The sequence below is a fragment of the Pomacea canaliculata genome, linkage group LG8 (assembly GCF_003073045.1).
Source record: "Pomacea canaliculata isolate SZHN2017 linkage group LG8, ASM307304v1, whole genome shotgun sequence".
Taxonomy (NCBI): Eukaryota; Metazoa; Mollusca; class Gastropoda; order Architaenioglossa; family Ampullariidae; genus Pomacea; species Pomacea canaliculata.
In genome coordinates this window covers 11,795,460-11,818,863 of record NC_037597.1, presented here as the reverse complement: position 1 = coordinate 11,818,863, position 23,404 = coordinate 11,795,460, and the positions used below count along the sequence as shown (strand labels likewise).

The following is a 23,404-nucleotide window of genomic DNA, read 5'->3' as shown; positions in this document are numbered from 1 at the left end:
CGCTCGATGGAGCAACAACACGCGACTGCGCAAAACTCTGCTTACGTCACAGCTTTAGGGAACCGCGATGGCGCAGGGGGGAAAGGGGCGTTTTCATAAAATGCGCACGTAAGGTCGGATGGCTGGCTGACTAGCTTGCATGGTAGGAGAGCCTTGTAATTTCGGGGTTAGTGATGCATGAAGGGGGGGATAAGACAGCCAGAGTATCCAGAAAAAACCAAAGACGGTCAGTTATTCTGAAAAAGTGTCATATTGTGGAAGGATGACAACCCCTTCACGAAATTTGAACCCAAGCCCGTACGATCACAGAGAGCTAATGTTGACTTTTTCCCTTTTTTTCTACGATCTTCACAGCGATAAGGCTCAAAGCAGTCGACCAGCTATACGTAGCGCTTCAACCAGACGACGTGGCAGCCATGATCCACCCGCACCACAGAGCCGGGTGGGAAAAGCCAGACCCGGGTGGGAAACGCCGGGTCTCCCTGGGACCTCGCAGTCAGGCAGCCAGCCCCGATTGGAAGGGAGGTGTGACGGAGAAAGGGCGGCCTTGCAGACCAGCAGGTCGACACGCCCCCAGGCACCTCCCACCTCTGCAGGCCGTCCCCTCATCCCCATCTCCCACCAGTCGACACGTAACCCACATAGTCTCTGTACCAGCTGGGCGAGTGCGCAACTGATCGAAGCTACAGGAGAGGGGGCAGGGTGGGGTGGGACCCTGTACGTTCCTGTTTGTGCCGTACTCCGGCACGAGGAGAGCGTGAAGGTGGAGTGAAGCCAGCGTGCGCTCTACTCTAAGCTGTCTGCCATTACAAAAATATTGTCACGCAAGCCGCTTTTCTGCGTCGTCCTCGACGACGACGACGGACAGCGGTTGTTGCTGAACGAGAGTCGAAGTCGTAGTACGTACACCTGGCGGGTCTGTTACCTGTGTGTAGCCACACCGACCCACCTTTCCTCCCTCCTCCCGTGACGGACGGCGAGCAGCGAGCCCTGTGACTGGCGCCCGTTCGCCAGGTGTCTGCGCAAACAGGACCGTGCGCCGGTGTGGGCCCGGGTCGCCTCATTCCATTCATTGCTGCCATTGTGTGCCAGGTGAGCGTACCGGCCGTTCTGCTGTCATGCCTTTCACGCTCTAAGAACTGTTCGTCTCCCCCCTGCCCCCTCAGTCGGCAGTCCTCTCGTCCTGCGGCGTTCTTTACCTGTGACGGTACCCGGGAGAGAGGTGGGGGGTAGGGGAGTTCGTCGTCGTGGGGAGTGGCTTCACCTGCGAAATTCCACCCTTCAGTCGGTGGCCGCCTAGTGGTCGGTCACGCCGTGTTGTGTAGCTGTCCGCCCAGGCCCCCTTGTCCGTCCACTTGTGTCGTCCGGTGACAAGTTTCTCGTCTGTTGATTACCGGGGTGGCTCATGTGATCAGCTCCGCCATGCTGGGTGAGAGAGGAGGGGAGTAGCGGAACAAGTAGTCGGCCGTGCGGCCGGACAGCGTGAGAAACTTGCAAGAGGAGGAGGCGGAACTAGAATCACGTCCACGACCCTCCGACCCACGGGCACCGGTCAGCAGCCCCCTGCTGGCGAAGTGGCGGAGGCCAGCCAGCCAGCCATCCTGCCATCCTCGTCGTGTGTAGTCCAGTCTTCCACAAGGATTCCCGTCGTGCCAACCTCTCACAGACAAGCGGTGGATAGTCGGGTGTTTCACTGAGGAGTACCTGAGTTGTGTGGAGTGTACGAGCCAGGACTTGCCCTCCACCCTACACCCCTGTCTGCCATGCCTGGAGCACGACTGTGGCTGTGGTGCCTGTGGCTGCTGGGGCTCGGGGTGACGAGGGTGGCGGCGGAGGAGTGTCAGTTGGGCACCGTCATCGTCGCCAGCGTCTTCGTCACACTCGGTGTCGTGGCCATCGTCCTCGGCATCGTCTTGCTCGTCGTCTGGAAGCGAAACCGAGGTAGGTGTTGGGTCAAGAACGCAATTGGCTGACTGTCCTTGTACTCAATGTTGTTGTTGTTTTTTTTTTTTTTTTTTTGTAGAGGTGGGGGTTGTGGAAGGAGGGGAAGGGGTTCGTTGACTCTTGAACAGTCTGAAGGAACCATATGATTGTAAAGAACCACATGACTATCTGTGGGACTCAAAGGTTGTAGCTGTCGCTGTCTGTATGTGCATTAGTTCTTTGTGTACTTTTCTTATTTAAGATTACTGATGTTAAGATTTGTCACTCGCCAACTGAGTCACTCTGTAAACACACATTGTACGCCTGTGTGTGTGTGTGAGAGAGAGAGGATTTGTGTGTGTGTAAGAGAGTAAGAAAAAAGTGTGTGTGAGAGAGTGAAAGAGAATGGAATGTGTGTTAGTGTGACAGAGAGTGTGATGTGCGTATAAGAGAGACTTTCAAATCCCAAATCATATATATACATGTATTGTCCTCCTTGCTCACGATCATACTTCTTGTAACACCCAAGTGAATGCTGTTATCATGTCCCTGTATTTCCCATGCATACCAAGGGCCCTTATCTCGTCAGGGGCTCCACCACCGTGAGTGTCAGTCACCTCAGGTGACTCTGCTTCCCACTGCGACATATGTCATCAACACTTGCATTGGAATATAATGTAGTTTGTATTAGAAACACTAACATTGCCAACATTTTTAATCTTTCCTTCCAAAAGGGGCATCGTCCCCACAGGGAAAACATGAGTGATAAAAAAAAACTAGTTTGTGGTGACAGCTCACTTCACACCTCAACCTCAGGTGTGGCAGGCAATTTGCACATGAATGCAAGGGCCAAAGGTCGCCGTATGTAAACAAATATATTTGTCTGCTTTAGAAGTTAGCCTGTACAAGTAATTGTAATTTTTTTACCTCTTTATTTTACAGAAGGAAATCTCTGATCAGATTACCGGTTTGGAGGGCTGCCCTCAGTAAGGGGCTTATTAAAGGCTTACGTTGTTTTTGTTTTCTTGTGACAGTAAAACTCAGTGCAAGATACTGTATCCCGGGTACATTAACCACCCACTCATCTCCTTGCTTTGCACACAAAGTCGCCACGTTTCTCGGGGATGCGCCTAATATATGGTTGCTGCTCTGACAATGTACTGGTATCCGTGTACAGGTGTGTAGTGTTCGCTGCTGTCTGTAGATCATGTTTGGAGGCGGGTATCTTCACAGTGCTCGCCGAAACATTGAGAAACTATTATCTATTAAACTATTCACTTCACTATCCAGTCATTATGGGAAAAAAAATTCAAGTCCGCAAGACATTTAATGCAAATGACAATGTTTGAGAAATTCTTAGGGTCACATAAAAATTTTATCGGGTATTCGTCATCTGTCACATCTCCCACAAGTTATGTCCTTAATAAGATTTGCTAATATTTGGTCTCATATTTGACATTTGTTAAGATCGAAGCCCGATAGTTTTCCAGATATCTGTCTGTTCTTTTGAACACGTGACTGAACTGGGGGCCACTCATCTCCTGAATTTTTTATGGGCGGTACCTTTTTTTTGTTTTTAATGTCAACGATAATAATAACGGATTCAAGGGATGTACATGTACAGGAGATCGCCTCCACAGATTCAAATTCCTGATCGCTTGACATCCGAGGTGATTCACTGTTTTGCAAGATGGGTCACTGCACAGGCATCAGGGAAGTCGTTTAGAGAAAAAGAACAGATTGTGAGAGTGGTTTATGATAACAGACTGCACGTCGCAGTCGAGAAGTTCATCTCGAGCCCTCACCTCTACAAGATAGAGTTTGAATGAGAACACAGCACAGCAGATGCTTTTTCCTTAGTTGCACTACGAGTGGGTTTGTTTGTTTGTTTTTTTCTTTCATAGGTGAGAATCACTACAGTCTGCTTGTCACCTTGCCTTGTCCTCCCTCTCCCCCCCCCCACAATCCTGTGCGCGTGAAGTGCTTTTCGTTGATGTGCCCTTTGGGTCAAATGTCATGGGTTATCTCGTCCAAACCTTTCTTGACCTTTAACCCAAGGGTGTGACGGCGTGGTCACAACTGTCCGATGGGAATGAGGGGGCGGGTTGCTCCCTGTTCGGTGAGACTATAATGTTAATGAATCCTCACGCTGATGCCCGAGGCGCACACACACACTTACACACTCACACACACTCACACTTACTCACACTCACACACTCACATTTTCCCTCGTACATCACGACTACCATTCAGTCGCCAGTCTGTAAGCCACACACGTGATTACATTGATTTGTGTTTGTTTACTCGCACGTGCTGACCCCGTCTCGTGCCGGTGCACTTAGTCTCATCGTCTCTGGACGCAAGCATCTGCAGGATGGAGGAGCATCGTCTCCTCCCTGAACCCAGTCGCTCCGCCTTCAGCAATGAGTCTGTAGAGAAGTGAGATGTGAGAAATCTCTACCCTCTCCTTCCTTGTCACGTGATGGGTCAGTGATGATGTCAGCGAACCACTACCATGAAAACTGTTCAATTAGAAATGCGGAGATTGAAAAAGTAAAACTATAGCAGTTTGTGTTAATTAAAATATCAAAATACTGTTATGTGAAATAACTGAAAATTCACACATATGAATGGTAGTACCAAAGATACTAAATATATTATTTTATTATACTAATCATTATTCTAACAACCAACAATACTAACTACTTAATGTAAATACAAGTTGTAGCTGAAATAAAAACCATGGAGGGTACGCTGATGGAAGGGTTGGGGGACGGTAGGTCGATGTAGTCGGGCATCACAGTAACTGAAAGGTGAAAGAAAAGAGATGAAACATGATTTGTGATAACGTGGTCCTGCTGTCATCAGCATCAACATTTCATCTCGTGTGCACTTGGTGACCCTGGTTTGCCAACGATTTGTGCTTCCCAGCCCTCCTCACTTCTCTCCCCCACCACGCCTCGCACTTTACCCACTCAGAGCGTCGACCAACGCAACCTGTCGGAAATCATTCATCCGTGTCGTTCAGCCTGACCGCGGGTGAAAGCAGGTGACAGCTGTGACGTGGGAGAGACAGGTAAGGCAGTTGACAGCACTTTGCGAGACCTCTGGCAGGGCGACCACCGAGGCTCTGTGGGTCCTCTTGTCTTCTCGATTCTTTCTCTCCAACTTCTCTAAAACTTAATATTCCCATTCCTAGAATTGTCCTTTTCACATCAAGTCTGAAATGCTCAGGGAGTGTGGCGTGGAAGGCAGTTGAACTCCCTGAACTGCACTCGACGCCAATTACCAAACTACAAGTTGTAGGAAAAGTATATGAAGCTTCTAGAAATACTCCACAACTGCAGGACACCTGTAAATACCTCCAATGTCATCAAGTGGTGATGACCGACATTCTACTCCAATGTCATCAAGTGGCGACGGATCAATGATTCTGATTCCTAACGGTTCAAAACTACAATACCGTGCGATGTCATTTTCAGGGAGGTTCCGTAACTGGGGCACATCATGTGACCACAATGTCCATCCTGCCAACCAGACATCAAAGGCTGTCATCCCTCATCTATCATCCACAATGAGAATGCACTGTTTCCCTGGCATTGGACCCTTTGTAGCAACACAAATGTCGACCTTGTCATTGTCGGCTGGTTTCAGTCCCTTGGCACAGGTGACACAGGTGTAAATTAATGCAAATATCAATTTTAATTAACTCTTCAAACAGAAACTAGAACATTTACATCGATTGAAAAACCTCACGTTTGATAATTTCAATCGACACAACACATATCTGCAGCTTTGAAACGAATCAAACCCTTAGACAAAAAGAATAATTCGAATGATCGTAGTTTTGATAATCGAAAGCTATAATAATAATTAGAAGTAGAAGAAGAAGAATTGTGTGACATCTTACCCACAAGAGTGGGGTAGGTCTGTGTATTTTTTTGTTTACGATGATGTGTTATTACTTGACACCAGCCTCGTGGTTGTTGTGCTCCTCTGTTGGCGGCCGTGTGGTTGTCATCTGCAGCCTTCTGTTGTTCCATCGACTACTTTCTCTCTCTCCCCATAACGGTTTCTTTGCGCAATTCTCCGGTGAGAAGGTCACAGTCGATGCAATGTGCTCTGTCATCTCTGCTTCATTATCATGTACATCCTATGGACGACTTGATATTTGGACTTGAATTGTTCCCGAGTATAACTTAACCCGCTTTTCTTTAAATCACAGACTGATAATGACTTTGTAGTTCTGGACTACGAGCTGTACAACTCCATTTCCTAACAATTTTATTCTCTTTGACAAGATGCTACACTACTGCATTTTATTTTTAAAAAATTTATTTGCTATTGTGATCAGTTGAATTGAATGTGGTGCTCTTGTATGAAAGCAGTAGACATCTACCTTCTGTGATAACATTTTTGTACATAAGATTATAGCAGTGTTCGACAATATCAACATGATATACACAACTGTAGTGTGTACTGTACTCCACTAATGCTTTCTGTCAGCGACGAATACGAGCCATCAATAACCAGGAGCCATGTGTTGGATATTGAAGAAAGGTCTCCGATAATTGATGACATCGGTCCGACTTTACCGACATATAAATATGTGTGTATATAATATATATGTCAATCGCGAGCAGTTTGAGGTCATGTGATTGTGGCACGCGCCATCTCGACATTTTTCTGACTCGGTGTTTGATGGTGGTCGCTTCTCACAAAGTTGAAACGGGTGTACGAGCAGTAAACAAATAAAAAAGTAAATAAAGCAGGTGTCAGCACAAGATAAACACGGTTAGCAGAACTGTTCTTCAGCTGATACTTGTCAAAGAATGAATGAATAAAAAATAAAGGGAAGAAAGACAAGCAAGCTAAATCTGTTGTACCGAGGGGAATCATAGTAGACTGCAGTAATTTTTCTAAGACTAGGGAGGTGGGGTGTGATGTACAACACTAAGTACCTGGTTGTAATGGAGATCCTGTCTCCACTAATAAAAGGCAAAGCAACACGATGTTTGACTGAAAGGCGGTTAAACGGAAAGCTCGCAACAACGAGTGAGGAAGAAAAAAAAAGATGAGGAAGATTGTGATAACAAACCCGCGCGATGTGGCCAGCGAGCAGCAGGCTGGAATGGAATTGCCTTCATTAGAGGTGAACACCCCGGGTACACACAGCCGCTTGTCGCAACAAGAAGCGCTCGCAATGACAAATCAATGATCGGGTAACAAGGCCCCGGGGGCTGGGGTGGGGGTGAGTGGCCGAGAAGAGCGACAGCAGCAACATCAACAACAATTCCCACCTGAATTCTAAGCTAAACTGCGACAGGAGCCACCCGTGTCGTGGATACACAGAGAGAGAGAGCAGATGACTGCACGTGCTGCTGTTTGTTTGCTTGGCTGCACGTCTTGCCTGAGTGCACGATGGGTGTATGAGGGTATGGGGAAGGTGTGACCCCTTTGGCCATACTTATGAAGCGAGAATAAGTCGCTTGTCTAGGGTAAGATGGGGAACTCGGGGAGAAGCGTCTTGTTTTTGTAGTTACAATGTTATCTCCACACCCCGGGGATATTACTTTGCATTTCTCTACCCCCAGGGTACCTTTGCCCTCGCTTTATGACTACGACTCCTGGGTGTGGGTCTGAACACCACTTTATAACTTTATGACAGCTCCCCATGTTGCCCCAGTGCAGCAATAATACAGACAATATTGCTTTATCAACACACTTGTCTCGCCATCTTCCATCTGGATACCCAGTTCCCTCCCGCACCTGACCCTCCCCTTCCCACTCCGCGGTCTGCTTGTCTGTCTTTCTCTCTCACCAACAAACATAAACATTTATTTGAAAAAAAGTAATCGCAATGATGTCGATGAATGATTGTATATTCCTTCACCTCAGTTCAAACTAAAAGTTTCCAGCACACATCTGTGAAGCCATGTTGTCATCGCTACACTCATCTACCCTCCTGTGCAACAATAACCTTTACATTCCTTCCCCGAAACCGCAAAGCCTCGAGTCTTCTCCAGTAAAGCTCAGTTTTCAGCTAGATCAGGTAAGCTTAGAAAAAATGTTCTTTGAATCACCGGTGTGTTTGCTCGCCGTCTGGTCGCTGACTCAACTGAGTAACACGAGATACACAGTCTCTTCCTCGGGCACTCACCTGGATAAGCCTCTGTCCTGGTGTTAGGATTTGGTGGTGGTGTGTGTGTGTGTACGTGTGTGTGTGTGTACGTGTGTGTGTGTGTACGTGTGTGTGTGTACTTGTGTGTGTGTACGTGTGTGTATATATGTTAAGCAAACGTGTTTGTTTGTTGTTGTTTTTTTGAGACACGTTTCAGAATCATGGCTTCAGGACACATCGGGGGAAGTAAAGTAGGATGTGGTTGTCTTTGCAATTCTTGATTTGTGATGCGTGCTTCTTTGTTAATGCATGTATCCTCTTGTATGTCTGTGTATAACATTACACTGTGGTCAGTGTCTCTTTGTTTTTCTGTTAACATGCAGATTTCATTGTCGTCTGTGAAAGACGATTATGTTTACACCTTCTGTGATGACATGGCCATTGTAGAGATTTGTAAATTTGTGTCGGTACATTTGTGAACTTCTTTCTCTCTCACCAACACACACACACACTGACACACTGACACACCCAGTAAACGTTTATTTTAGAAAAGTAATCGCCTGATAGCCTTCCATCCCACATATCTGTGGATTGATATTAAAGCCATGCTGTCATCGCCATCTCATCTGTCCTCCTGTAGAACAACAACCTCAACATTCCCTGAAACCGCAAGGTCTTGAGTCTTCTCAAGTAAAGCGAGGTTTTATTATTATTATTGTTATTTACATTATAATCAGCGAGTGCGATCTGTCTAGGTCGTGATGCTGCTCGTTATAAGTTCCCACTATTATTTATATGTTCATGAAATTTCGAGGAGTCGAACTTAGTTCACAGGGATGTGATGTGGACTCAGGTGACGTGGAGGCTCAGCAACGTGGGCTGAAAAAAAAACGATTTTTGTGCAGCTCGAACCTTCGGGAAGGATTTGGAAGCTTAGGCGCGGCCTTGAGGTGTCAGCAGGTCAACGGTGCCCCCCACCCCCACCCTAGAGGGAGGGACAGATGGGGGAGGGGGAGAGACGGAGAGAGGGAGGGAGAGCAGCTCAGCAGCAAGGAAATAAGATTAACTCCTACTTGTTGATGAGGCTGGTCTGTGGCGCCATGGTCCAGGCTGCTGACTGTGGGCCCACACTGTGGGGGGACCCTGTTCGCGCCCCGTGTTTGTCCCTCGTCAGCAGGCGCCGTGCGCTGTGTGCAAACACCGGGGGGGGGGGGGGCTGCTCGCTGCAGGGCGGGGTCAAAAGGTGAGGGGTCCTGATGGGAGGGGGAGGGGTTAGAAGGTGGGATAGCTTGGGGAAGGACAGTGTTTTGAGAAGTGTTTCCACTAAACCGTCGGCGAGCTTGCAAATCTCGCGTTTTTCTGAATTATTGCTTTATATTTTCTGTATCTTTCGTTTCACTAGAGATCGAGAAAGGAAAGCAATTCTGGCGGAACAAACCGTCCAGGCAGGTATTTGAGGTGTGTGTACTCAGACAGTCAGCCATAAGGTAGAATGTGACGATGACATTCCGAACACAGACCCTTCTCCTCACCCCAACGGTGTCTTGCGACGAAGGACCGCTATCCACCCCTGACTGACATGTCTTTGTACCTTTGCTATGTTCACTGGAGCGTGATGGGGCAATGGCATTCATCCTACAGCGAACTGGTACTTTCCACCCGTGATACGACTGACTACGACCTCGGTCCGTAAGCACCTTACGAGTCTCAAAGCCTTTGCTACAGAACTGATGACAAAGGCCATGTCGACCTCACCCTTTGTGAACGACGGGCCGGTTGAGTGAACACATTGAGGGTCCGTGAGAGAAGCTGGATTTGGGGCGGGGGTGAGGGGCCCCTGTAGCCCCAGTGGGTAGCAAAGCTGGTGACACACTGGTACAACATGTAGAACGAAAAAAACCAAGGTCACTCCCGAGGAGGAAGAAGAGGTTGAAGAGAGGTTACAAACGTTTCAGTTTGGGAGGGTGGGTGATGAGGGTAGTCAGAACACTGCTTGGGTAGAACATGTATTGCTGTGTGCTCGCTAAACTTGAGTCTGGTGTGGGGTGGGGGACTGGCCATTAACCCCACCCCCCTAGTGTCCAACTGCACTGTCTCTGGTGTCGCTAGTATTGTCGTCACCCTCATCACAAGCGTCGCTAACATCACAGCCGTCAGAGGACTGACTGTGTCCTGGGGCTGTGTGCATCACAGCTGCTGGGAGTCAAATACAGACAGCCGGGAGGAAACTGGAGATTTCACCTCATTCCTGTCCACCACCTGTTCCCAAGCTCCCTGGGACGGTTGTCACGGCCTTTCGCCATCCGCTGCTTTCCCACACACACACATGTTGTACAGGCGACAACGACATCCGAGGCCGCTAACAGCGAGGGTTGAGGACAGACGACGAGCGGAGACCGGGTACCACAGGGTGGGGTGGGTGAGGGAGCGCAGTGGGTGCTACATACCGACAGCAAGCCGAGAGAAATTGTGTGAGAAGCGGGCTGCTTTAATGAAAGCCCTGTGTGATGATTATAGTCCGTGTTGTGACTATAGTCCATGTGATGACTATAACTATAGTTCTTGTTATGACTATAGCCACAGTTATGACTATAACCTCGGTTACCTCTGTACTAAGACGGTGAAAGAAAAGGACACAGGTATGTGTCACAGGGGCTTTTGAAACCTCGCTAGCTCATCTTGCAAAGGTTAATGTGGTGTCGGGGCTGGGAAGATATCAGATTCTTCTCATCGTTAACAGGAAGGTGAACGAGGTGGAAACGTCTCCTTGAAGAGAGGACGGATGGGAAATAAAGATGCAGTGGGGGTGGAGTTAAAAACAAACCCACCATGCAAGAAGTAACATTGCTATACTGATTCAGATTAAAGGATGTTTATATCAGAACCTGTACTTTTTTTCTTAGAAGGGAGTTTTTTTTTTATCATGAGTGACAGCCAATATTCAAGAAATAAAAATAGATATTTAGACTGTTCTCGAAAAGTTTATTTGAATATAATTTTTCAAGAAACAAGCCCCAGAGCTTCAACACGAGGTGGGCAGGGGGTAGAGAAAAGTCGCCATCATATCTCACTATACAATACTATACAGCACTATACAACACTATACAACACTATACAACACTATACAACACTATGCACAGTGCACCAGAGCGAGGCTCACTAGCCAGGCGGAGTTCCGTGATGATGATTATATTTGCTATCATTAAGCTCGATGGATGTGCACGAACAGTCACTCCATCACCCGAGAGTGAGCCACCCGGCAGTAAATTACACAACTCTCATTCCATCGGCTTCCAGTGGCTGTTAGCGCGGGATGACATCGGCCACCGTCACACCACCAACAGCTGGCACCACGAGGGTCGAGCTGCTGGTGCAGTTGATATAGGGCGTTCTCCTAGCCGAGGGTTGTCTCCTTGGAGAGGTGTTGACAGGCCAGGAGCACTAGGCCGCTATTTACAGGCTGCTGACTACAGCTCACACACTGTCTGTACACAGACTGGATTACTGGACACAGGGAGGAGAGAGGGTGTCCAGGAGGAGGGGAGAGGGTGTTCAGCAGGGCACTGGTTCTTTGGGTGAGAAGAGAATTTGTAGCAGGACACTTCAGATGCTCTCGAAACGTTTTCAAGGTGTGCTTGTTGCCCACGAGCTGAAGTTCGGGGTGTAAACATGGCGCACTAGACACCCGGCATGTCGCTACTCTGCATCTCTTCCTGGGTCAACATGCCTGATCGTCCTGACATGGACACGACGAGTCCTTGTTATCAGTCTCCTTAATTCCGACCCGCGCTCACTGAATTAGCACAATGCCAGCGAGATATTCCTATTGGTGTTGGGTCAACAGGTGGAGGGCAAAGGTCGCACGGCGTCTGTAGCTACAGGTAGGGAGGGCGTTAAAGTGTAATAAGATGCAGTCCTCCGCCCCTCCTTGAATAAAGCCATATACCTCGCGGAGAAGGCAGCTTTACTTGAGAATAAAGTACCCATTTGGTCATCACATCTCACAGAGATGTTACTGGTGTAGGAGTACTTCCGGTTTGTAGGTCTTGGCAGGAAATGACGCAGTTGATGATGTAGACAAGTCGACTGACGAGTCACCTGTTGCCATGAGTAGCAATCGGTTGTGGTACTTCAATAACCAGTGATGTGGTGGGAAATACCTGTGCTTACAGACAGTCAGTGATTGATGACAGAACTCACATCAGAGTGGTCACGTGATTGTTGATTGATGTGAAATAAGCCATTGATTGATGACAAGCCTGACATCCAGGTAGTCATTGCCGGTAGAGGCAATATTGATACCCCGGGGGTTTGCTGTGTAAAGCTTTCAGCAAGTCAGCAACAGATGACAGCACCAACAGCTCGGTGGTCAGCTTGACAGAGTGAACTAAAATAAAGGACAACCAACACCAGAACAGGGAGCAGGGTGAGCGAGGATTGTGTCCATGTTCCCGAGTCCCCTGTAGCCTGGCTGGGGGCCAGGTCCCCTGTGAGGTCCTATTGTGTCGCATCTTGCTGCCTGGGATAACTGGCATTTACATGGCGCAAGAGTGGGATAATTAGGGTCTTACTTTCAGTCGCCCAGGAGCTTTATACCTCCTCCTACTTGTTTTTTCCTCTCCTTCCCCACTCTCGTCTTGACCGGGGACGATTTTTTTTTTTTATAGGTTGAACGTGGATGTCCCTCTCTCCAAACTGCCTTTTGTTCACAGTGACTATCAACTCTCTGATCACATTGTGTCGCTCAGACTAGTCGTGTGTAACTTAGCCGATTGGGATTTTACAGATGACTGATCAGGTCCAGTACATAGGCTGAAGGTAGCCTGCGGGGTGGCGAGGATGGGGGTGTGGGTCATAAGATTGTAGGACTGTACTACTTGCCGCCGCTTCGTCCGGTGGAAGTGGAAGTCAACCGTTATTCAGTGGTGGCCATGCAACCTTCTCAAAAGCAGTTACTTTTGATGAAATTCCGAGATAAAAAGGAGTCGACTACAGAGAAGCTGTGGGGTACAATTTTAATAACAACCCTCGTTATAAATGTGTGCTTACAAGTGTATGAGATAGGAAATCATAGCACGATCAATCCGTCATCAAAATCAGGGAGGAGAACTTGACAATGGGTTGATTTATTGCCTACAGGCGTGACATGAGGATTCAGCACACACACACCTACACACACCTCACACACACACACACACTACACACACACATACACCTTTCTGCTTCTCCTCTACCCTGAAATATAGCTTTCATTCACACATCGCACACACTTGCCAATCACGTCCTACCTGATGATAGTCCCTGCCCCAGCTCGTGCAGACATGCACACGCACGTGCCACAGCAGAAACGTGGAAGGGACACACACACTGACACACAGGCACGACAGTTTATATGCAGTGAACTTACTCACTAGAGGGTTTCGTTTCCATTCAACCTCTGCCTATTATGCGCCCCAAGAAGAGAAGAAAAAAAAAGCTGAGGCCATAAAGGCGACAGGTGTGTGTTTGGGTGCACGGTACAGTGCAAGCCGAGATCGGAATGTTGACAGGTAGGTGCCGCACATATCTCCACCACTTTTTTTTTTTTTTTTTTTAAAAGAAGAGCTGTGGGGTGGGGTGACAACTCGTGGTGTGTGTGACCCGGGTGCCCCCTTCGCCCTTCCCCAACGTGCCAACCCTCAGACCTGCCGGCTGTCAGCACAAAGAGTCGAGTCGAATATTGCAGTCTGTCATAAAACATCATTTTCGATTCACTTTGAAGTTGTTTTCTTCCGAACATCACATGTGTAATAAGGTTGTTTTGTTGTATTGTTGTTAAAGCTGCTCTGGGCCTTGTAAGCCAGCTCCTGATTGTGTCATCGCAGCCAGTTATGATAAGAATTATTATTTTGACACGCGTCAACAAGGGGTCGTGGTGGTGGTGGAGGTGGAGAGGGGGATCTCATACCTGCTCTGTCAATGTGACTTGCAGACTGTGGTCCACAGCAAGGTGCCTGCAGGACTGTGAGAGGCTACTGTGACTTCTCAGTCTGCTACAGTTATGGGCAGTGGGGTCATCGGGGTCACCTGGACACTGTGGGGTCATGTTGCCAGCTTCGTGACGTCACGCGTGTGCACTTTGTACAAGTAACCGGCTCAGGGTCTTGGTCGTCTGAAAATCACTTTGACATCTTCATATTTTTAATCCTAGATGACATCATCGTCATGACACAGGTCCTTGACATCTGTATCCTAAACGACAGACGAAATAGCTTCACCCGCTGCCCTTGCAGTTTACCTAATCCCTTGACATCCAATCTTCAGCCAACTTGAGGGGAACGCCAAGTGTAGACTGGTCGCTTTCCCCCTCATTGTTGGGTGGGTAGGTGGTTGGGTGGATGGGAGGTAAACCTCGAGAGCGTGTGTGTCACTTTCGTGCATTAGGTAAGTGGCGAGCTGAGAGAGCGGTGGTGGTGGTGGTGGTGGTGGTGGTGTGGTGGTGGTGTGGTGGTGGTGTGGTGGTGTGGTGGTGGGGAGGGTAAATGTCATACCTGCAGCAAACGACCTTCTTCGTGACAAGCGAGTGAGTAGGACGCTCAGAGAAAGGTGGAAGGTTAACCCCCTTTGTCGACTGAAGGACGAGAATTAGAGACTGTGTATGCACGGACGTGTGTAGGTGGACTGCTGTCTGTCTGCCGAGACCAACGCTTAGCCTTGCGACGTTCTCTGCAGTTAGTCTCAGCGAGCCTTAACAAAGAATGTGACTAAACCGGAAGCTTTGTAGTCTCGTGCCTCGTTTTAGTAGTTAGCTGGAAAAGAATTGTCAGGAATACAAGTTCGTGGTGTGTGTGTGAGAGAGACTGTCCCTGCGTGCGTTGATGCGTGTGTGTGTGTCTAGATGGATAGGTACGTGGATAGGTATGAGGAGGAGAGGATGTGAAAGGTCGTCAGGTCCAGTGTTTGTGTCTAAAGAGCTGTTGTGATGTTGCAATGTTGCTGTCTTTTAGTGTCTTTGTACTGTATACTTATGTACGGAAATGACTTCGAATGGTCTAATTAGAAAAGACATGAAAAGAATGTCACACCTGTCGTTGACACTAACAGACATTAGGCCTGACATTGTCACTCCCAGAAGGCCCAGGTTGTAAACCTGTAAACCACGGACATCAAGCAGCTAAGGCGGGCAGCCAAGGATCTCGCAGTAATATGAATCGTGCGCTGCTGTTCATTTTTTTGTTGATATTGTTGCATTCAGTACGTATTGAAATGATGCTTTTGGTAAGTTTTAACGTGGACATTCAGTGAGTAAGACATCGACCTCCTCTCACTGAAATTGTTTGGCGGCTGAAGATCGATTCTCGGGTGCATCCTTCTTTCTTTTTCAGGCAACTTGGTTATACTGAAAGAGTATAAGAAGTGCATCAAGTAGAAGCTGGGACGTAGGGCTGTCAGTTTGTACCTCACTGATCGGAGAACATTCCAGTACGAAATACATTGGAGCACACGTTGTCGAGACTTCAGGCTTTCAAAACTTTAGTGGGGTTAGGGAGGGGTGGGGTCGAGTCCTGTGTACTTATGTCACAGAAGTACGGTTCCATTGAACAGAGGAGAGTATGGAGGGGTCGTTAATGAGCTATTAATAGACTGGTTAAGTGGGGTATTTTATGGGGTTGTTGGCATCAGTTAAAATTAGTGCCGGGAGCAGAGTTGTGCGCCTCCGGGTGGCGCCATTTTGTATGATGGCCGCCGTGTGGTATTCAGTAAGGAATCTGTACCGAGCTTTTTATTCTTATAGCGCACTCTCTTCTCAAGTTTTCTTCCTGTGGGAACGTGGGAAACTATTCTGAGCCCCCTGCAGCTTTTTCTTGGCAGTGGGAATGCACCCTTTCTCTCTACATCGGTCGTCGTTTGGCTCAAAGTCGCACGTCCTGAGGTCAGGTGATGCACAAGGAGCTTTCATTGAAACTTATTTGCATTTAGTCTTATTAGTTACAACATCCTACTTAACTGTTAACTTTTTACACATCAGGATGATCAGAGTATTACCTTGTGTGCCCTTTTAATTTTTTTTTTTTTCGTTCCTTCTGTCCATCCCCAGCACGACTTTGTGATGAGGTTAATGATGCATAGGGTCCTAACACCCGGTAATAACCTAATTCGCCTTCGTTTCCACGGAACATCTGTTCACGCTTGACAGGTAAAAATGATCGTCGCTTTTAGTGTTGGTCAAGGTGTTCGTGTAAACAAGTCAGAGAGCATGCGTCACCTGCTTGGAAGTGGTTTTTGATTGACTGTTGATGTGTTGTGTTGACCATAGGTGTTCACACGCAGTGTTCACTGCGCAGACACGTGGAGACCGGAGTGACTTTTTATTTGTTTGTTTTGTTTTGTTTTTACATTGAGTTCCCCGAAGCATGCGCATACAATCATTGACTGGGTACAGTTGTGGTTCAATAAAAAGTCGTACTCAATAACCGCTGACTACTTTGATCAAAGCTCAGGCATAGTGAGTAAAACCACTGGGTCTCAGTGAACACTGTAATTTGTCTTCTCAGAGCTCTTTTATTTGTTTCTTTGATGTGTACTTGTTCTGGAAGCGCGTGTCTGTGTGTTTATGGCCGTGTGCGTGCGTGCATTCTAATGTGTTAGCTTGTCTGTGATTATTGCTAAACCATGGGGTTTGGATTAGAGTGTGGATGTAAGTCGCGGCTGGGGGAGGGAGGAATTCAGATGACGATGGCGGCAGACAAGTAATGAAGAATGAAGATCAAAAAGCTAAAGCAGTGGCACTCTCGTTTCCCCACTCCTGTTATCTGAACATCTTGATGCTCATATTTATAATCACACACACACACAGAGAAATTCTCAAAGCAGGACTATGAGACTTTATTATACAGGTCAACAGATACCTCTTAGTCTTGCATTCAGTAAGACATAAATACTTGACCACCCATGCATGAATATTGTAAAGTACAGAGGAGTGTCTCCACTGTAGTTTCTGGTGTAGAAAAGAGAACTGTTTGCGCATCTCCACCTCTGTGGTGACGGCTGTCCGCAGGACTTACTGAACAGGAGTCGCCAGGTAGTTAGCAACATTCCTGGCACAAACGTCCGGCGACTGTCCAAACAGGAATCTTCTTGAACTAACCCTGAGGGTTAGTCTGCTTGAGCCTGGTTTACATCGTCCAGCACCCTTGCCGCTCGCCATCGGCCTCGAGATTTGTAGCTACAGGCAAAGCAAGTCTCATATAAGGCTAGAGTAAGGCTGGTCTGGGCGAGAAAGATGTCTTAGAGTACTTCTTCTTTAAAGAATGATGCGCACAGAAGTGTCATGCTAAAGGTGACAAGTGTCACCTTACTTATATACTCCACAACTGGTCTCAAGGTTTGTAGACTGCACTGGCATTGCGTTGAAGTGAAAGACCAGGGCAGCAATTTGCCATCAGACAAGTTCTAGAAACTTGGACACCAAGACGAATAAACATAAAAATAAAGAACATGGGTTGATCCTGTGGAGCGATTAATGCCAGAGATTTTATTTCTTCAGACAAAAAGTCTGTCGTGTCTACAGGTAAGCACGCGATGTAATGCTAGAATGTTGCGAGTTTTTTTTCTGAATATCAAGAATGCAACTTGTCCAACAAATGCTGAAGTAGTTTTGAAAAGGCGGACACCCAACGGCTTGACAACCTTTGACACCGGGCCTGCCCCAGGAGGTCCACTTGCCAAGAGACTTTCTCAGGAAATCAACGCCCAGACGTTGGGAGGATGTTGCTGTAGCATCCAGGGCAGGAAACCAGTGTTGTCTGACAACTGCATCTCCTCGTGTGCCGCATAAGTAATAAAAACTCGCGTCCTCCTTCCATTGGGTGTATTCAGTCGTTTGCAATAACAATATTTGTTGTTGTGGAAAGTAATTCACCATCACAGCTCGTCACTAATCGAATATTGCCACTCATCCACTGAAAGCAACATATGATAATATGATAGATAATAATGATACACCAGACAGCAATAAACGCTGACGGTCTTTTGGAATTTGGGGAGGTGCATGTCAGCGGACCTTTTATTTCTTTCTCACGCACCCACGCGCACACACACACTCACACATTCGCCGAGCAAGGACGGACAGGCAGGTGGACAGGTAGAGAATGGGAGAAAAAAAAAACTGATGTGGAGGAAAGCGAAACAGCGGCCAGGCTCTGGTGTCAGACAGACGAGGAGGAGGATGGCGGAAGCTGTCAGTCTACGTATCGACCCTCATCAACGGCTGCTCGCTGTTGTTGTTGTTGTTGCCCGCTAGTCTTTTCTTCCTGTTGTGGTCGTTGCTGTTTTTGATGTTTTTTTGCACTTGCAGGAGACAAGCGGTGCAGTTATTGTTTACCAGCTTGCTTTCTCAGCAAACACGTGACATTATCTCCAGGTGACATATTTTGATCGTCTTAAGCAAACATCGCCTACTGGCCCTCGGGGCTGATTTATACTCACTGGCTAGGTAAAGCCACTCTCTCGCCCCACTCCACTCTCTCTACCTCGCTGCTTCGTTACCTAGCCTAGCCCGGCATCTCTATTTCTCCACTTTCTGTGTCAGTCTTATTTGTAGAGGACATTCTTCACCCATTCATTCACAAGTTCAACATGGGAGGAGCATCGAAGGGGGGTGAATTCAGTTACATTCTGTGCTTGTCGCTGTAGTTTCTGTCACCGGGAGCTGGTGTTGTCAGACCGGCTGTTCTGCTTGCAGTTTGTTTGCACTGGCGTCTGTGCGGCTGTTCGCGGGGTTACGGAAGGTCATGGACTGCAAAGACGTACTTACCTACAACCTGCCGAGCGCCATCTTGCTTGTGGACCGCACATCAAAGCGGAATGATTCAAACGTTCAGGAGCTCACGTTCAGTGACCGCGGATCTTTCAGTCTTAACCACTATCGTATCGCGTCCTGAAAAAAACAAACAACAACAAAAAATTAAAAAAAAAAAAACATGTTGCGTGTTCCGAACATCTGCCTTGGAGAATAAAAAAAATGTTGAAAAACATCAAGGCAGTTCATGCACATACACCTCCAACGACTAAACGCAGAGGTGTTTTTTTTATATTATTGTGGGTTTTTTTTTCAGTTTGCTTGTTTGTTTTGGCCACGGGTGATTATGTCGTACCAGCCACATATTTGTGAGCTCAGTTTAAAAAGGACGACTGATAAAGCACGTTAAACATTCAGTGGCATGTACTGTATAGAGGTCAACACTCCTCGCTTGTACATGCTAGACGCCGCCTTGAAAGGCTGAATCCTCACGAAAACATTTCATTTCTGGCTTGTATGTAAGCTTGCAAAAATGGCCGCCATACCCTGTATCGGCCAAGTCCCGAATTTGTTAGAAATAAAATTTCGCGGTGAACTGTGAATACTTTAGCGGAGCGCGTGAGCGAAAGAACGTGACATTATGAGAGAAAAACAAAAATATATAGCAGAGAAACATGGATGGATAGCACTGTGCAGATGTTGAGTAAGGTCGACTTTGCGGTCACGTTGTGATCACGTAGATATCACGTATACGTCATGTGGGCGCTGGTCCCATTTGTCGACCGAGTGTAGTATCTTGCATGTGTTGTACTTCGCACTAAGCGCTTCTGAGCTTTTGGTCTGGCATGGTGTGAGCAATGTGACAGCACCATTCACACAGAATATGACAGGCCTACATCCGCTGTATAAAGTTCTGTTGTTAAGACAGACGTTTTTCTCACGACTTTTACGGAGGTTTCCCGATGATGTTCACATCTAAAAAAATTTTTTTTTATTTCTTAAATGCAATTGTTCTGTAGAAAACTGTGGATAAATAAAAGGAGCGACGAGAAAGGAAAGGGCTGGCCACAAACTAAGCAAACAGCCTGTAGCTCTCTGCCAGGCGATGGCCACTTGCTAATCAAGGGCGATAAACACAGCCATTGTTTGAGTATGCACAGCGTGAGATGGAGAGGCCAGCTGGCAGGGGAGGTAAGCCACGGGGGTGGTCATGGATGAGACAAGGTAGGGTCTAAGTGCTCATCAGGGGCGTAGGAACAGGGTAGGGGACAAAGGGGCAGTCGCCCCTCTTAAAAAAAACTGAGGGGAAAAAATGTGACCCTCGTTCACTCCCCTCAGAGTGTATTCACCAAGATTGGGGGAAACGTCTCTAGCACTGCACTTCACCCAAATCACCACAAAGACATTTTGCACTCGACTAGACCTGTAGTAAGGTCCTGTACACCCAGAACATGTGGTGTTGGGTGTCCTGGAGAGTAGGGGTCAACTCCAGGGTCATGGAGCTCTGCGTATTTTGTCGACAGCTGCAACAGATTTTGTTGTCACCACTGGCACATGCATGACATGTCATTTACACAATCTGCCTGACACACATATACACAGTGTCATTGCCAGTGTCATAGTCTCACTGAGGGACAGGTCGTAAAATACTCATTTAGAATAAAGACTGAAACGGAATAGTCGGTTACAAACAATCCGCTCACAGCCAAGCGGCACCGGCCAGCATCCATCATTTATTGAATAGTTTATTTCATTCTCTCTATTCTGCCGTAGTTATGGTGCCAGCAGTCTGGACACATTTTGTAATGTCTCGCTGTGGAAGTGCCAGACATATTGTGAACAGATCATGCGAGCAAAGAAGGGTGGGGAGATGTGTCAGTGGCAGTTTGTGTGTGTGTGAGAGAGTTCTACTCTCTTCTTGTCTGCCTAGCCTTCCTGATTGTCAGACAGCTGTCATGTGATCAATGTGCCGAGCATTTGATCTCCGATGTAAAGGTCAGGCAGGTTTGTATTCAGTGTCTAACACTAGACTCCAGTCAGTGTAAAACCTGCCTCCGCAAAGTGATTTAACAAACTTTCTTCGACAGCATCCACAAAAAAATCGTGCTTTTGTAGTTTTAACAATCCTCCAGCACATTTCTTCCCTCCTCTCTCTCAATAATATTAAGAGAGACTCCAACACTGCACAGATAGTTATGCATGTAAGATGGTATTTTGCTTTCTTTCTTTTTCACCCTAAAGTGAGTGTGCACTGAATAAGTTTCCCTTTTCCTTGGCATAACTAGTTTTGTATTAACATTTCCTGGCATTTATTTGCAATAGTGTAGACACTGGGAAATCGAGTGGAAGACCTCTCCAATATTACTCTTGTTTTGAGTTAACATTTCCCTCTTTCTTTTTGTTTTCAGGGTGTTTCATTTGTCCTAAGCGTACTCGTAAAGCCAGCTGTCTGCAAGAGGAGCCCCCGTCCACCCAGTATCATGTCAACCCAGCTTTTGTGGATAACGACAGCCTGGCTGATGCTGAAGAAGGTACCCTGTGTTGATGCTGTGTGTGTGTTTGTGTGTGTGTCCGTTAATACCGTTGTCTTGAAGTGAAGGGAACGCCCTTCAGTCGTGATGAAGGCGTGTGTATGTCTAATATGTCCCATGGTCGTTTTATATTTGAGATCGAATGTTCCTAAATTAACAGAAGTCTAAGATCTCGAAGAGCCAGTCACCGAAAGCTAAATTTTATTTCACGAAATCATGTAACATCGACTTAAATGCACATCTATAAGGTATCTCATGACTAAAACCGTTTCCACAAAGCGACTTCTGACACAACACACGTGACACGACGTTTTATATTTTGTATGAAGTATTACAGGTAAGCAATGCCTATATAACGGCCACGCTCCCACGGTACCCGGATTAGGCTCCAGGATACTCACCGCCCCAAATACCCGGAGACCGCCCTACCTGTCGCACGGGAGAACGTACCCCGCTACAGAATAAGAAGAAACGGAAGAAAGACCGAGAATAAGAAAGAAGGGTAGCTGGGCACCTCGGCATAAACGGTTGCCACACTTACAAACCAGTATGAAGAAGTACATAGTAAATAAAAAATCTTTTAAACCCACAGGGGCATTTGTAGCCACAAAACAACTCACATCATAACAATCCTATATTTGTATATTACATTCAGTTAAAAAGTGTTTATCTTCTCATGAAGATAATTCCTCTCTCTCTCTTTCTGCCTTCTGAAGTCAGTCTACCACCCCAATCCCCACTCATCTTACTCCTTCTCCTCCATCATCCTACACCAACACCGCCATCCTGAAAGATAAGTGTTCGTGGCCGATTGCAGCCTGGGTCGCCAACCATTGTCTGTCAGGTTCATTCTCGACATTGCTGGCATTCTGCGCCGGAGATTACAAATGAGTTCCAGATTCCAGGTGGTGGAGAACCTGGCTGCACGCACCCGAGAATGCAGTGTGGTCGACCAATGACGGCGACGGGTGTGAAGTTCAGGGGTGTGCACAGCAGTTCAACATCTCGCACTCACTAACCCTGCTGAGCATGAGCCACCCCTTTGGTGTCATGATGGGTGGAGGTCTCGCGACTGTAGATATTCCGACTGATGTGACCGCGGTTTGTAACCGTTTAGGGACACAACCGATTTCAAGTAACGTTTAAAAGATCCTATGTAACAGGCACAAAATTTGAACCTGGTGACTTTTGTTTCATTGCAGCGAATGACTCCTTTTATTTAACATAACTATTTGGGAGGTGTCATCAAATTGACTATCTATCATGAGGTCAGCCTGACGAGAGGGGGGACAGGGGTCTGGTGTACCCGGGCCCGCGGCTGTGTCAGTGATTTTTTTTTCTTCTTCTCCTTTTCTTTTCTTTTTCTAAGACAGAAGCATTACATGCAGAAGTTGAGTTTGAGGTAGATATTGAGATTCAAATTGTTAACATACATATACTGGGAAATAATTTACGATTACAAGTACAAGGGGCCGGAGAGTCTGTCCCGGGGCCCGGGCTGGCTCTCGGCGGCCCTGCATGAGGTCATCTAGGAGGTGTACAACCCCACGTACATCATGGTTTTGCTACCTCGTAAAGGATTTTAAAAAAAAAGGATATCGAAGGCGCATTATGTCTCCTCCATTCAAGCGACTAGTGAGACGAGCCATGCTTGGATGCTGGAGGTCGAGCTGTCCTGGCTGCCGGCGGCGCAGGGACTGGCAACCACAGACCTCCATCATCTGTGCCAGTCTGTCCTGTCATGTGGAAGCTAACCTGCTTGTGTGATTAGGACCCGCGTGACACTCCTTCCACTTCGATCTGACTGCCAGGCATCTTGGGTGAGTCAGGTTCATCCTAGTTTTTGGAGAAGACACTTCTTGCTATCTCGTTAGGTGTGTTTAGTAGTCGTCATTCTCTTCTGTAGAGAAGTGTGATGACAGTGGTTCTCTTCCTCTGTAGAGAAGTGTCGACAGTAGTTATCTTCCTCTGTAGAACATGTGATGCGGTTCTCTTCCCTTGTGTCATGGACGGATCATCCTGCCACGATCATCGGCATGCCGGGTGCAT

The 23,404-nt window shown here is 47.2% G+C and overlaps 1 protein-coding gene across 1 annotated transcript in view; it reads left to right on the top strand.

Moving 5' to 3' along the window:
• Positions 1 to 681: 681 nt before the first annotated feature.
• Positions 682 to 23,404, top strand: part of LOC112570075 (protein AHNAK2-like) — a 33,678-nt gene continuing 10,955 nt past the window's right edge. The window contains exons 1-2 of the mRNA XM_025248290.1: positions 682 to 1,941; positions 21,233 to 21,355. Coding sequence (XP_025104075.1) covers positions 1,764 to 1,941; positions 21,233 to 21,355 — 301 coding nt within the window. The 5' untranslated portion in view covers positions 682 to 1,763. The remainder of the gene's footprint in view (positions 1,942 to 21,232; positions 21,356 to 23,404) is intronic.